The sequence below is a fragment of the Gorilla gorilla genome, chromosome 11 (assembly GCF_029281585.2).
Source record: "Gorilla gorilla gorilla isolate KB3781 chromosome 11, NHGRI_mGorGor1-v2.1_pri, whole genome shotgun sequence".
NCBI lineage: Eukaryota > Metazoa > Chordata > Mammalia > Primates > Hominidae > Gorilla > Gorilla gorilla.
The window spans coordinates 71,763,949-71,777,184 of NC_073235.2; the positions used below are offsets into that span (position 1 = coordinate 71,763,949).

Sequence of the window (13,236 nt, forward strand, 5' to 3'; positions counted from 1 at the left end):
TCAATAACAGGTTCTGAAATTGAGGCAATAATTAATAGCCTACCAACCCAAAAAAAGTCCAGGACCAGACGGATTCACAGCCAAATTCTACCAGAGGTACAAAGAGGAGCTGGTTCCATTCCTTCTGAAACTATTCTAATCAAAGCAAAAAGAGGGAGTCATCCCTAATTCATTTTGTGAGGCCAACATCATTCTGATACCAAAGCCTGGCAGAGACACAACAAAAAAAGAGAATTTTAGACCAATATCCCTGATGAACATTGATGCAAAAATCCTCAATAAAATACTGGCAAACCGAATCCAGGATCACATCAAAAAGCTTATCCACCATGATCAAGTGGGCTTCATCCCTGGGATGCAAGGCTGGTTCAACATACACAAATCAATAAACGTAATCCAGCATATAAGCAGAACCAAAGACAAAAACCATATGATTATCTCAATAGATGCAGAAAAGGCCTTTGGCAAAATTCAACAGCCCTTCATGCTAAATCAATAAACTAGGTATTGATGGGATGTATCTCAAAATAATAACAGCTATTTATGACAAACCCACAGCCAATATCATACTGAATGGGCAAAAACTGGAAGCATTCCCTTTGAAAACTGGCACAAGACAGGGATGCTCTCTCTCACCACTCCTATTCAGCATAGTGTTGGAAGTTCTGGCCAGAGCAATCAGGCAAGAGAAAGAAATAAAGGGTATTTAATTAGGAAAAGAGAAAGTCAAAGTATCCCTGTTTGCAGATGACATGATTGTATATTTAGAAAACCCCATCGTCTCAGCCCAAAATCTCCTTAAGCTGATAAGCAACTTCAGCAAAGTCTCAGGATACAAAATCAATGTGCAAAAATCACAAGCATTCCTATACACCAATAACAGACAAACAGAGAGCCAAATCATGAGTGAACTCCCATTCACAATTGCTTCAAAGAGAATAAAATACCCAGGAATCCAACTTACAAGGGATGTGAAGGACCTCTTCAAGGAGAACTACAAACCACTGCTCAGCAAAATAAAAGAGGACACAAACAAATGGAAGAACAATCCATGCTCATGGATAGGAAGAATCAATATTGTGAAAATGGCCATACTGCCCAAGGTGATTTATAGATTCAATGCCATCCCCATCAAGCTACCAATGACTTTCTTCACAGAATTGGAAAAAACTACTTTAAAGTTGATATGGAACCAAAAAAGAGCCCGCATTGCCAAGACAATCCTAAGCCAAAAGAACAAAGCTGGAGGCATCATGCTACCTGACTTCAAACTATACTACAAGGCTACAGTAACCAAAACAGCATGGTACTGGTACCAAAACAGAGATATAGATCAATGGAACAGAATAGAGCCCTCAGAAATGATATCACACATCTACAACCATCTGATCTTTGACAAATCTGAGAAAAACAAGAAATGGGGAAAGGATTCCCTATTTAATAAATGGTACTGGGAAAACTGGCTAGCCATATGTAGAAAGCTGAAACTGGATCCCTTCCTTACACCTTATACAAAAATCAATTCAAGATGGATTAAAGACTTAAATGTTAGACCTAAAGCCATAAGAACCCTAGAAGAAAACCTAGACAATACCATTCAGGCCATAGGTGTGGGCAAGGACTTCATGACTACAACACCAAAAGCAATGGCAACAAAAACCAAAATTGACAAATGGGATCTAATTAAACTAAAGAGCTTCTGCACAGCAAAAGAAACTACCATCAGAGTGAACAGGCAACCTACAGAACGGGGGAAAATTTTTACAATCTACCCATCTGACAAAGGGCTAATATCCAGAATCTACAAAGAACTTAAACAAATTTACAAGAAAAAATCAAACAACCCCATCAAAAATGGGTGAAGGATATGAACAGACACTTCTCAAAAGAAGACATTTATGGAGGCAACAGACACATGAAAAAATGCTCATCATCGCTAGCCATCAGAGAAATGCAAATCAAAACCACAATGAGATATCATCTCACACCAGTTAGAATGGTGATCATTAAAAAGTCAGGAAACAACAGGTGCTGGAGAGGAGGTGGAGATATAGGAACACTTTTACACTGTTGGTGGGACTGTAAACTAGTTCAACAATTGTGGAAGACAGTGTGAAGATTCCTGAAGGATCTAGAACTAGAAATAACATTTGACCCAGTCATCCCATTACTGGGCATATACCCAAAGGATTATAAATCATGCTGCTATAAAGACACGTGCTCACGTATGTTTATTGCAGCACTATTCACAATAGCAAAGACTTGGAACCAACCCAAATGTCCATCAATGATAGACTGGATTAAGAAAATGTGTTACATATGCACCATGGAATACTATGCAGCCATAAAAAAGGATGAGTTCATGTTCTTTACAGGGACATGAATGAAGCTGGAAACCAACATTCTCAGCAAACTATTGCAAGGACAGAAAACCAAACACCGCATGTTCTCACTCACTGGTGGGAATTGAACAATAAGCACACATGGACACAGGATGGGGAACATCACACACCAGGGCCTGTCGTGGGGTGGGGGGAGGCGGGAGGGATAGCATTAGGAGATATACCTAACATAAATGACGAGTTAACGGGTGCAGCACACCAACATGGCACATGTATACATATGTAACAAACCTGCACGTTGTGCACATGTACCCTAGAACTTAAAGTAAAATAGTATAAATAAATAAATAAATAAAAAAGACTCTGCTTAAAAATTAGATACTGAGTTTTAATTATCAAGTTATAAGTATCATTACAATAAACAGGCAAAACACGCGTACACACACACACAGAAACCTTTCTCACCTGTGCCATCAATCTTTTGCTTAAAAATCATGTGTTTTGACATATCTGAAAAAAAGATAGTGCTGTCCTGGGCGTCAAAATCAATCCCGACAAAGAAAGAAGGATTCCCCGAAACTGGAACCATGACATCTTCCTGGGTAGACAAGGTGAACGGGATCCCCCGAATAGCAACTTGGGATGAAAAAATGAGGAAATTCTGAACAGCTGTTGGAAGAAGAACACAGCACAGTCAGTCACAGCATGGTTCTTTTCTCTCCTCCCAAATTCCAGATAAATGCATCCACAGAGCAAACTTTAAATTGTAAAATATAATTCCGAAATAAATGTAAAAATAAATTTTTGGAAAGCATAGTTAGGAATAATACAGGGAAGAATAAAAGATAAGCAACTATGAGGGAGATACAAGTATTAGAATCTTCCTTCTTGCTAAGAAATGTATCCTTAAAATTTATTTATATGAAAAATGATATCCATATGCTTAATTTATAAAATAGGAGATATATCTAATGTAATGACGAGTTAACGGGTGCAGCACACCAACATGGCACATGTATACATATGTAACAAACCTGCACATTGTGCACATGTACCCTAGAACTTAAAGTAAAATAGTATAAATAAATAAAACAAAAAGGACTGCTTAAAAATTAGATACTGAGTTTTAATTATCAAGTTATAAGTATCATTACAATAAACAAGCAAAACATGCACACACGCACACACACACACACACACACACACACAGAAACCTTTCTCACCTGTGCCATCAATCTTTTGTTTAAAAATCATACAGAGCTGAACTCTATAGTAATTCCGTAACAATCCTCAAGTTGGTTTAACTTCTGCATAGAGATCTACACCAAGAACCTTACAGTAGATACCAAGATAATTAACAGCAATCAGAAATATAAAGATATAAAGGAGTGAAAGCAGGGAAGGAAGGGGAGGGATAAAGGAAATAGGTAAGAAGAAGTGATGTTTAAAAGCAAAGAGGAGATTGTGACAGGATGCCAGGGAATCAAGAAGATGAAGGAGGTATGCCCAAGACAAAGATAAAAATCGCAGTAACGGAATTTAAAAGCAAAATTATTAGACAACGCACTATTTATATAATAGTTAGAAATACATGTTGTTTTTAATGAGGGTGATTTTTCTGAATCTAAAACTACCTAAGAAGTTAACAAATTTGTCTGGATTAGAATAAGATAATTTATATACTACGCTAGAAACCGCAACATCTGGAGAACAAGAATTTGTCACAGGCATAGAAAGGAGAATTGTAGAAGTGAAAATAAGAAAAACAAATATTGTAGGAGTGCATTTCATCATTAGCTGGGGCCCAGGCAATGGCTTAAGTGTGAATAGATGTGTAGGAAACCAAAGAGGAAGAAAGGAAACCTTCAAGGTAAGAATGAAATCAGGAATATGGAGGCAGATACAAGAAAGTTTGAACTGAAAGGTGAAAAACTGTGTGAGGAACTGAGCCACCCCAATGCTCAGGAGTTTACTTTGGAATACAGAGAGAAAAAAAAAAGCCAGATAAGATTCAGATGTGATTACCTGGTTGAAAGGGGCATACGCGGTGGTCCAGGAGAAGTCAAAGTGGGGAGAAGTACAGTACTTCCCATCAAAGTTAAGGCTAACATCTAAAGTGGAAAAGGTATACATAGCATAGAAAAGAGCTCAAAGTTCAACCATATGGAATTTCAAGATCATAGTTAATAGGAGAAAAAGGCTTCCGGAAACAAAGGGGGAAGGGAACCCAAGAAAACCTTAGATGTGGGATTAAAGCAAAATCCCAAAAGACAGAAATTTACATTTTCAAACATAGTTCTGTGTATAGTAGAAGTGGTGCCTACCAAGGAAGATGCCCTGTGGGCTACAGAAAGCTTATTTGCAGTCATGAAGTTAGACAGGGAGCTAGCTGGTCCAGTTCAAGAGTAGCAGTTAGTCTAGTTAGAGGTTTGGACACACATACACCTGTGTCACCTGCCAACAACGTCCAAAACAGACTTCTTACCAATGCAGTGGCGCTCATCCGTATCCAGTTGGAAGCCGAATGTGCACTTGCAACGGAAACCCAAACCATCATTATCTGTTCTGTGGCTGAGGACACAGACCTGCTCACAGCCCCCATTGTTATCTTTACACGGATTGGTCGCTGGAAGGAAAAATGCACAGGGTTAAACTGCAATTAGAAATGTGTAATTTTCCAAGACACGAAGCCACTTCTAGCCCTCTTCACCTATAGGTGAAATAGAGTAATGGATTAGCAACGTGTTGAAAACATTACTACTGGTTACTACTGGATACATCCACATCTGGCTACACTAACCCTCCCAATTTCACTGCTGCTCTCCCATCCACTCTCCAACAGACGGTGGCAAAAAAAAGAAAGGACTCCTACAACTTCCTCCCCAATAATTATGTCAGAGTATGTCCGCTATCCTCCATGATTAGAAATAATTGTCAAAAGAAAACCCACACTTCACTGCTTTTTTGCCATTTGTAGGATATAATAAATATTACTCACTGGATGCTTACTTTGTAAGTAAACCAACTTAACCAATAGCTCTAAGAGGTAAGTATTAGTCCTCCAATTTTACAGAGGAGAAACCAAGAATCTAAACAGTTAAATAACTTGCCCAACATTATTCAGCAGCTAAACAGCTTGACTAGGATTCAAAGCCAGATCTCATTCCAAAACCTTAAATGTCTGCAACACAAACCAGAAAAGCCACTCTCAAAGTAGTGACCTTAGGAAGAGCACTGCCACAGCTAGAAATTTTGTATCTGCTTTTAAAATTGTCTTCTTAGCCTTTGACTTATCCTTTAAAATATTCTCTTTATCTTCTCAGGTGGATTGATTTGGGGAAACAATAGGCAGATGTCATTCTGAGCCAAATAATGAAAATAGTAATTTGAGTGATCACAGTGATCATTGATCTAATGGATCTAATGTGAGGGCAGGTGTGAGTTTAGTTGTGAATTGAGTGTAAAAACTATTCAAAATAGATATTTCCAAAAATGTTTTCAGATAAAATATCTATTTTTAGACAAGTTTATACTTTCCCAGGATGATGACATTGAAGGAGATTCATCTGAATGTGTCAGTTCTAGTGCTTGGGCTTTTGTTAAGTTAACCGCATTACTTTGTAGTCTTTCTTCATCCTAAATAGATCCATCACTTAACATGAGTTTTAGAGCAAATCTGTTTTCCTCTAAATTATTGCTCACCAATATTAAGCTTTCTACCAATGTAGTGCAGTTTATGTTTCTTTTTCTTTGATCCACAAGCAAATACAGAAAAGAGCTATATACAGTCCTGATAGATGTAGCAAAGCTCAAGCTATGACCTGGAAACATAAACAAAGCTTATGATAGGCCAGGTGCAGTGGCTTACACCTGTAATCCCAACACTTTGGGAAGCCGAGGCAGGAGGATCGCTTGAAGCCCGGAGTTCCAGAAAAGTCTGGCCAACATAGTGGAAATCCCATCTCAGAAAAAATAAAAAGAAAAAATCACGTGGTAAAATAACAGGAGAAGACTAAGCAGTGTCTGAATCAAAATATTTCTTTTTTTAAAATAAGTGACCAGCCAGAGAGACACCAAACCCAGTTGGCCTATGACAGATTAATCAGAACCAAAGAACAGGTGCCATACATATGCAACAGAGAAGAAGAAAAAAATGGCTCTGACGCTACCGAAAATGGACACTTAGACATGTCATTTTCTTCTATGGGACCTGTTTCCTTAACTGTAATATTAGAAGTTTGAAATAGATGTCTTTCCCAGCAGAATGAGGATAGGTATTTTGGTTTGGTTTGTGAGCTGCTATACCCCCAAGCATCTTTGCAGGTGCTAATAAACATCTGTTAAATAAATCTCTAAATTCCCTCTAGATTTGGCATTTAACTGTGAAATACATCAGTTTCTTCAGAATGCTCCTAACCTGCAGAACCAGTTTCAGAGAGTTTAACACTCTGGGTAACCCTTCATATACTTGAGAATGCCACCCAAATCACGTAAGACCCCTCATTATTAACTTTCAAAGCTTTGAGAAAACCTTTCCACCAAGTCCGGTACCAAGCATGGTTACCACTGTTCTGAGGCTTACCATAGGGCTGTCTGAGGGAATGGTAAACAGTCACTCCATAGGGCCTCAGGGAAGCCTGGTAGTACACTTGTGGGTTGGTCTCTGTGAACTTGTTTGCCTTCAGCACGGCCATCTTTGTCCAATCAGTAAAGAACACCTGACCTTCAAATAAGCTTATTCCAAAGGGATGAGGAATGAGGGAGCCTCCATGAACTACAGTCTTCCTGTTATAAAAGACACATACATATCATACAATTTGTTAGTTTTGCTTTATTATAATTAAAGCTGTAGTTAGTTCAATTAAATGCCTGAAAAGCTAAATAATTTCTTGTCACAAATATGGAATAGATAGAAAAGATACATTTTAGATGTATACATATTTCCATCTACATATGATAGAAGGATTTTCATGTTGTCTCTTGGAAAAGACCCTTGAGACTTACATTCCAGTCCCAGTCAATCCTTTAGCTTGTCCTAGACTTTTTTGGAATTTACTGTTTTCCCTTTTGTTCTTCATTCCTTTTAGGTTGCCCCACATCTAAAAGGCTAAGATGTGAAATAGCATTTTGAATACCATAGGTGAAAGAGTATACCAAGACTTTGGAAGTCTGGGAAAAGATGCCTTTGCCAACTATTTTCCACTGCACCATTGACCATTTCCTAGCAATTAGGGAGCAGGACAGTGAGTGGTAGGGTTCAAGCCCCAGTAAATGCCCACATCTCTTCCTGATATCACTGTAAGGAAAGCAAGAAGCAATGCCACTACCACTCTTATGCATCTGCTTGATGGAACTATCAACTGATCATACTTGTAATGGAGGCCCAAAGCCACTTAACTGGGAAGAAAACAGAAGTAAAATTAGGCACTAAGCAAAGAGAGGAAATCAACAACGCCCCCCATGACTATGTCTCCATAAACAATGATTCAGTTAGACTCATGAACAGAGTGAGGCAGAGGACGGTTGATACGGGAAAACTCTTATTTTCTTTATTTTGGCGTAATACAAAGACCTCAAAGAAAAATCTTAGCATCCCCTGAAAACGAAAAAGGACAATAGAGCTCTAAGAAAAGACTTGAAGATATTAAAGCTGGGAAACACACTAAAGGGGAGTAAACAAAGAAACCTAAGGTGGCAGGTTAGTGCACACTTTGAAACATTCTATAATGACATGGTACATTAAGATTAGAGAATAGTTTCTTTTTCAGTTAGCAAATTCCAAAACCCTGAATGCCACCTGCTGGCAAAGCGAGAGGCAATGACTTTATGATTTCAGCTGTACTTGTGAGCTTTAATGTTTCTTTGATGTTTCTTCACAGCCAGCAAACCACTCAAATCTTTTCGAAATTCCATTGATTTTTATCTTTTATGCTTTACTTTTTTTTACTTCAGCAAAAGTTAGACTATATAATATAATGCTAAAACATCCCAAAGAGAAAAAATTTAAGCAATTTCACAATTATTTTATGTGACTTATTGGGTTAGCTAATTTTTTCATAAAATTTATTCATATTCTCCTTATGGAAGCCAGTTTCAGTGATAGGAAGTCACCATATTAATACCCAATACTTCATTTAACCAAGCAGAGATTGTTCCAAGGATATATAATCCAATGGCAAACTGTGATATTATCCTTACAAAATGGAAATACAAGAGGAAACAAAACTATAATATTGCTTTCATTGAGAAAACAATAAAATCAAATCATTGGGAAAAATTAAGTTAACCAGCCTATTTGCTGAATCCACAAAGAATAATATTTTGGGTCAAAATCTGAAGAACATGTTTTACCCAATTTTTGAAAATACCAAAAGGAGAGGATCTAAAATAATTTTTTTTACATTAAGTTATAGTTAGCTCTAATCAGAGTAAAAGATGAAAAAAAATGTGCCATATTCGGCCAGGTATAGTGGCTCACATCTGTAATCCCAACACTTTGGGAGGCCGAGGCAGGCGAATCACTTGAGGTTAGGAGTTTGGGACCAGCCTGGGAAACATGGTGAAATTTTACCTCTACTAAAAATACAAAAATTGCCAGGCATGGTGGTGTATGCTTGTAATCCTAGCTACTGGGGAGGCTGAAGCAGGAGAATCACTTGAACTTGGGAGGTGGAGGTTGCAGTGAAGTGAGATCGCATCACTGCACTTCAGCCTGGGTGACAGAGTGAGACTCCATCTCAAAAAAAAAAAAGAAGAAAAAGAAAGCCATATTCTACATTCAAATATTGCCGTTTAAGTATCTTTGTATACCAGGTAAAAATACAATACAAAGAATTTCTCCTTGAAATTTGAAATATATAAGAGCAGAGTAAAATCCAATTAATTCCCAGTAGGCAACATCAAGTACCTAATAAAACATGTATTTATTGGGGGAAGGTTAGAAAATTAAAAGGGAAAGTGATCTTGAGAAACAAAGCACAAATGAACTCAGGAGTGAATGAAAATAATGTGCATCATGTGGGACTAGGGGAGGAGTTGGAGAGGAGAAATCAAAGAACAAATGCTGGAGGTTATATTTAATGAGCGTTTACCTCTTGTGTTATGGGACACAAGAAAAGTTAACAAAACAGAGCAGGTCACTTCATGCAAATGTCAGTACAAAGGTCATTAAAGCTATCATGTCCACCAACAAAGCAATATTTTAATTCTGGTCCTTTGATACTTCTCTCCAGCCATTTTATGCACTTTCCCTGCAACTTATAAAGCCATAAGCCATAAAAAATACTTCTTACCTTTGAATTCCATCATAAGTTACAGTTTCAATGTAATCAAACCGAGAGTCAACCCAGTAAACACGCTTCGATATCATATCCAGAGTTACCCCAGCAGGCCATCCCAGCTTTGTTTTCACCAAGTCTTTACGGTTGCTGCCATCCATGAATGCCCTTTCCAGCTTAGGTTCCCCAGAAAGGCTCTCCCAATCTGAGAAAAATAAATAACTACAAAAGAAAAACAGAAGATGAAAGAATCTGGTATTTTACAAGTTAACCTGGGAATTTTTTTTTAATAGTGTGTTTGGATCAATGGAAATTTTATCCAGCTGATTAGAGAACCACAGTATAAAACAACAGGGAAATTAAGTATTTTTTTTTAAAGAGACTGTGGGGGTCAATCAGGAGCGTCAACAGTTCCAAATAGCAACTATTATGATGCACTAATATGGCAGTCTAAAAGTTCATATTCAGCCAGCCAGGCACAGTGGTTCATGCCTGTGGTCCTAGCACTTTGGGAGGCCAACATAGAAGGATTGTTTGAGGCCCATGTTTCAAGACCAGCCTGGACAACATGGCAAGACCCCATCTCTACAAAAATTAAAAGATTAGCTGGGCATGATGGCACTTGCGCATAGTCTCAGCTACTCAGGAAGCTGAGGTGGGAGGATTGCTTGAGCCCAGAAGTTCAAGTCTGCAGCATGCCGTGATTGTGCAGCTGCACTCCAGCCTGGGCAACAGAGCAAGAACCTGTCTCAAAAAAAAAAAAAAAATTCGTATTCACCTTCTGAACTTTCTCCTCTGTTTCCTTTATTTGTCCTTTGCTTCTCTTTTTTACTCCCAGGAAAACTTACAAATACCTTTTAAAAGAAGCTATCAAGCCATTTTACTCCTCAGTTTTCCATTCTGAGGCACAGAGAACATTTCCATCATTTTCAAGGAAGGATAGCTGATATAATGAAGTAGAACTGAATAATCATCATTCACAAAGACTAAAATAGCCTAAAGCTTATCCAAGGGTCCTAAGACCCAATTGTGAAATTCTAGGAGAAAGCTAAGTCTCCTATAACACTTCTCAAATGTGAAGATTGGGAAATTTAAATTTAAACCTGAAGAAAAGCATTATCGGTGTTGCTGGATTGATTCAGACTGAACAACTTGTAATGAGATATTAGCATTGATATCTCAATCCCAGCCTGTATCAAGAAAGTTCTGAAAGGAATAGTTCCAACCTCCATCTTTAAAAATCTTTACAGCTAATTCATGTTAGAGTAATCATCTTAATAATAATGAAGCATAAGTAATGTCTAGTTGTAATAATATTATTAGATTGAGTTAGAACACAGAATCCAATCTCTTAGCTAGGAAAACGTGGCAAACACTAAGAATAAAATTCATAGCCCCAAAACAACAAGTATTTTTAGTACACCACTAGGTGTGTTTGGGTGACATGTCCTCAAATAGGATTATATTTAATAAACTCTCTTAAAGCTTCTGTAAATAAGGGCACAAAATAGACATGGGTTCTAGAGTATACAGCCTAAAAGAAATCAGAATGAGCCTTTGATTAATCCAGTGGATGTTCAGTGTATACAGGGAGAGAGAAAATTCTAAAAATACAGGAATCAATATGTTTTCACATCACTTACCCAACAGTTGGGTCCACGGCAATTCCTCTAGGATGCCCCAGGTTTTCAGTTATAAGGGTAACCCGGTAGCTTCCATCCAAATTTACCATATCTATGCGGTTGACCTTGGTTTCCACCAGATAGATTTTATTATTAACCCAGTCCACAGCCAGGTTCTCTGGGGTTTCAACAGAAACATTGAGAACCTCTTGGATATTTAAACCATTAATGTCAACTGAAAAAACCTGAAAGAAAAACCAAAGTTATTATATTTCTTCAGCATCACTAACTACGTAGTTTGTTTTGATTTTTTTTAGCTATAATCAAATCAGAAGTGCTAAAAATCTAAATTCTCAATTTTCAGAAATTTCATGCAAGTTATCATTTAAATAAATGAGAATTGTATTAATGGTATAATAAAATGTAAGAAGAAATAAATAAAATTCCATAACTCTTTAAGAGTTTCTGAAATTTATGTTTCAAAAATCTCCATTGCATTACTCCAAGATGAAATTAAACCCATCACACTTTCCAAATAAGACAGTGGAACAAAATTTTGGCCATTAAACAAAATACCGTCAATATTTGTTACTCGATCCCGAATTACAGTTCCATTTAGAAGATGCAGGTAAAAATCTGATTTTTATCATCCAGAAAAGCAGTGTGCTTTTTACATTTTAAATGATCAAATTTCAAAAATTACTACCAAATATCTATCCAGTTTTGAAAGAATGTCTACTATTTCTTTTAATTAGGCTCCTGGACTCCACTTCGAATAAAATTAAAAGTTGCTCAAGGCTAATCCATATAATAGACTGCTTTGTTTAATAGGTCACATGTAATAGTATAGCATGGAAAAGGTGCTGATTAACATAAAATATCTCAAGGGCCTTTTTTGTTAGAAAACAAAGGAACTTTCCCCTCTACTCCCTCTAAAAGTGAAAAGCTATCAACACTTTGTGCTCAGGGTTCCATTCAGCTACTGAAATTTCTGTTTACCTTATTTTGCACGGTGTCTGTCCAAAAAACTCTTTGCAGGTGATAGTGGAAAGCCACACCCACGGCCACTCCACGATTCTGAGACTCCACTAGGATCCGGAAGCTCCTTCCATGAATATCACCAATTAACAAATCCCGACCATTGGAGAAGATAATGGAGGCCTCGCCAACTAAATGCGAAGAAGGAAGGCATCACCACTCCTTCAGATGAGCAAGGATGGTGAAGTAGCTTACAAATGATATGCTTTCTGCTTTTTCAAATGCTATCTTCTAGGTTGTCTTACCTGATTTTAACATAAACCTCTGAGACAGACAGATAGCTATCATTCTATCCATTTTACAGAAGGGCAAATTGAGGCACAAAAAGGCTTAATGAAGTGTCCAAAATCTCAGTAAGTTAGGAAGAATTTGGTAAGAATTCAAGCATTCTGGATGCTAGTCCAATGCACTTTCAATGACACTGAGGAGAGTATTTCTCAGATATTTTCGAGACTCCTTGATGATATGGGCACCTCAGCCCCATGTGCAACTTTAGATTTTGTTAAACACAGAAGACATTTTAAAGATTACAAGGAAATCACTCTGAAAAAGATGGTAATGGTGGTTCCAAATCTGTTCTGTCTGTTTACTCGCAGGTATGCAAAATGATATATGAACAAGGTATTAATTGCAGTCTTATTGGCAATAGCAAAAGATAAGGAATGATATAAAAATTGATCAGTAGAGGACTAGTTAAACAAATTATGAACTAAAAAAAGGAATATTATGCCATTATAAAAAAATAATTAAGGCCGGGCGCAGTGGCTCACACCTGTAATCCCAGCACTTTGAGGGACTGAGGTAGGTGGATCACCTGAAGTCAGGAGTTCGAGATCAGCCTGGCCAACATGGGGAAACCCCGTTTCTACCAAAAATACAAAAATTAGCTGGGCATGGTGGCGGGGGCCTGTAATCTCAGCTACTCAGGAGGCTGAGGCAGGAGAATCGCTTGAACCC

At 37.6% G+C, this 13,236-nt stretch overlaps 1 protein-coding gene across 2 annotated transcripts in view; it reads right to left on the reverse strand.

The window, feature by feature from the left end:
* The window catches only part of LRP2 (LDL receptor related protein 2), a 225,542-nt gene that overhangs the window by 133,742 nt on the left and 78,564 nt on the right, over window positions 1-13,236 (reverse strand). For both annotated transcript variants that reach the window (XM_031008678.3, XM_055379127.2), the window contains exons 11-16: window positions 12,241-12,410; window positions 11,263-11,486; window positions 9,635-9,841; window positions 6,925-7,127; window positions 4,828-4,968; window positions 2,808-3,011 (exon numbers count right to left, since the gene is read on the reverse strand). In XM_031008678.3, coding sequence (XP_030864538.2) covers window positions 2,808-3,011; window positions 4,828-4,968; window positions 6,925-7,127; window positions 9,635-9,841; window positions 11,263-11,486; window positions 12,241-12,410 — 1,149 coding nt within the window. The remainder of the gene's footprint in view (window positions 1-2,807; window positions 3,012-4,827; window positions 4,969-6,924; window positions 7,128-9,634; window positions 9,842-11,262; window positions 11,487-12,240; window positions 12,411-13,236) is intronic.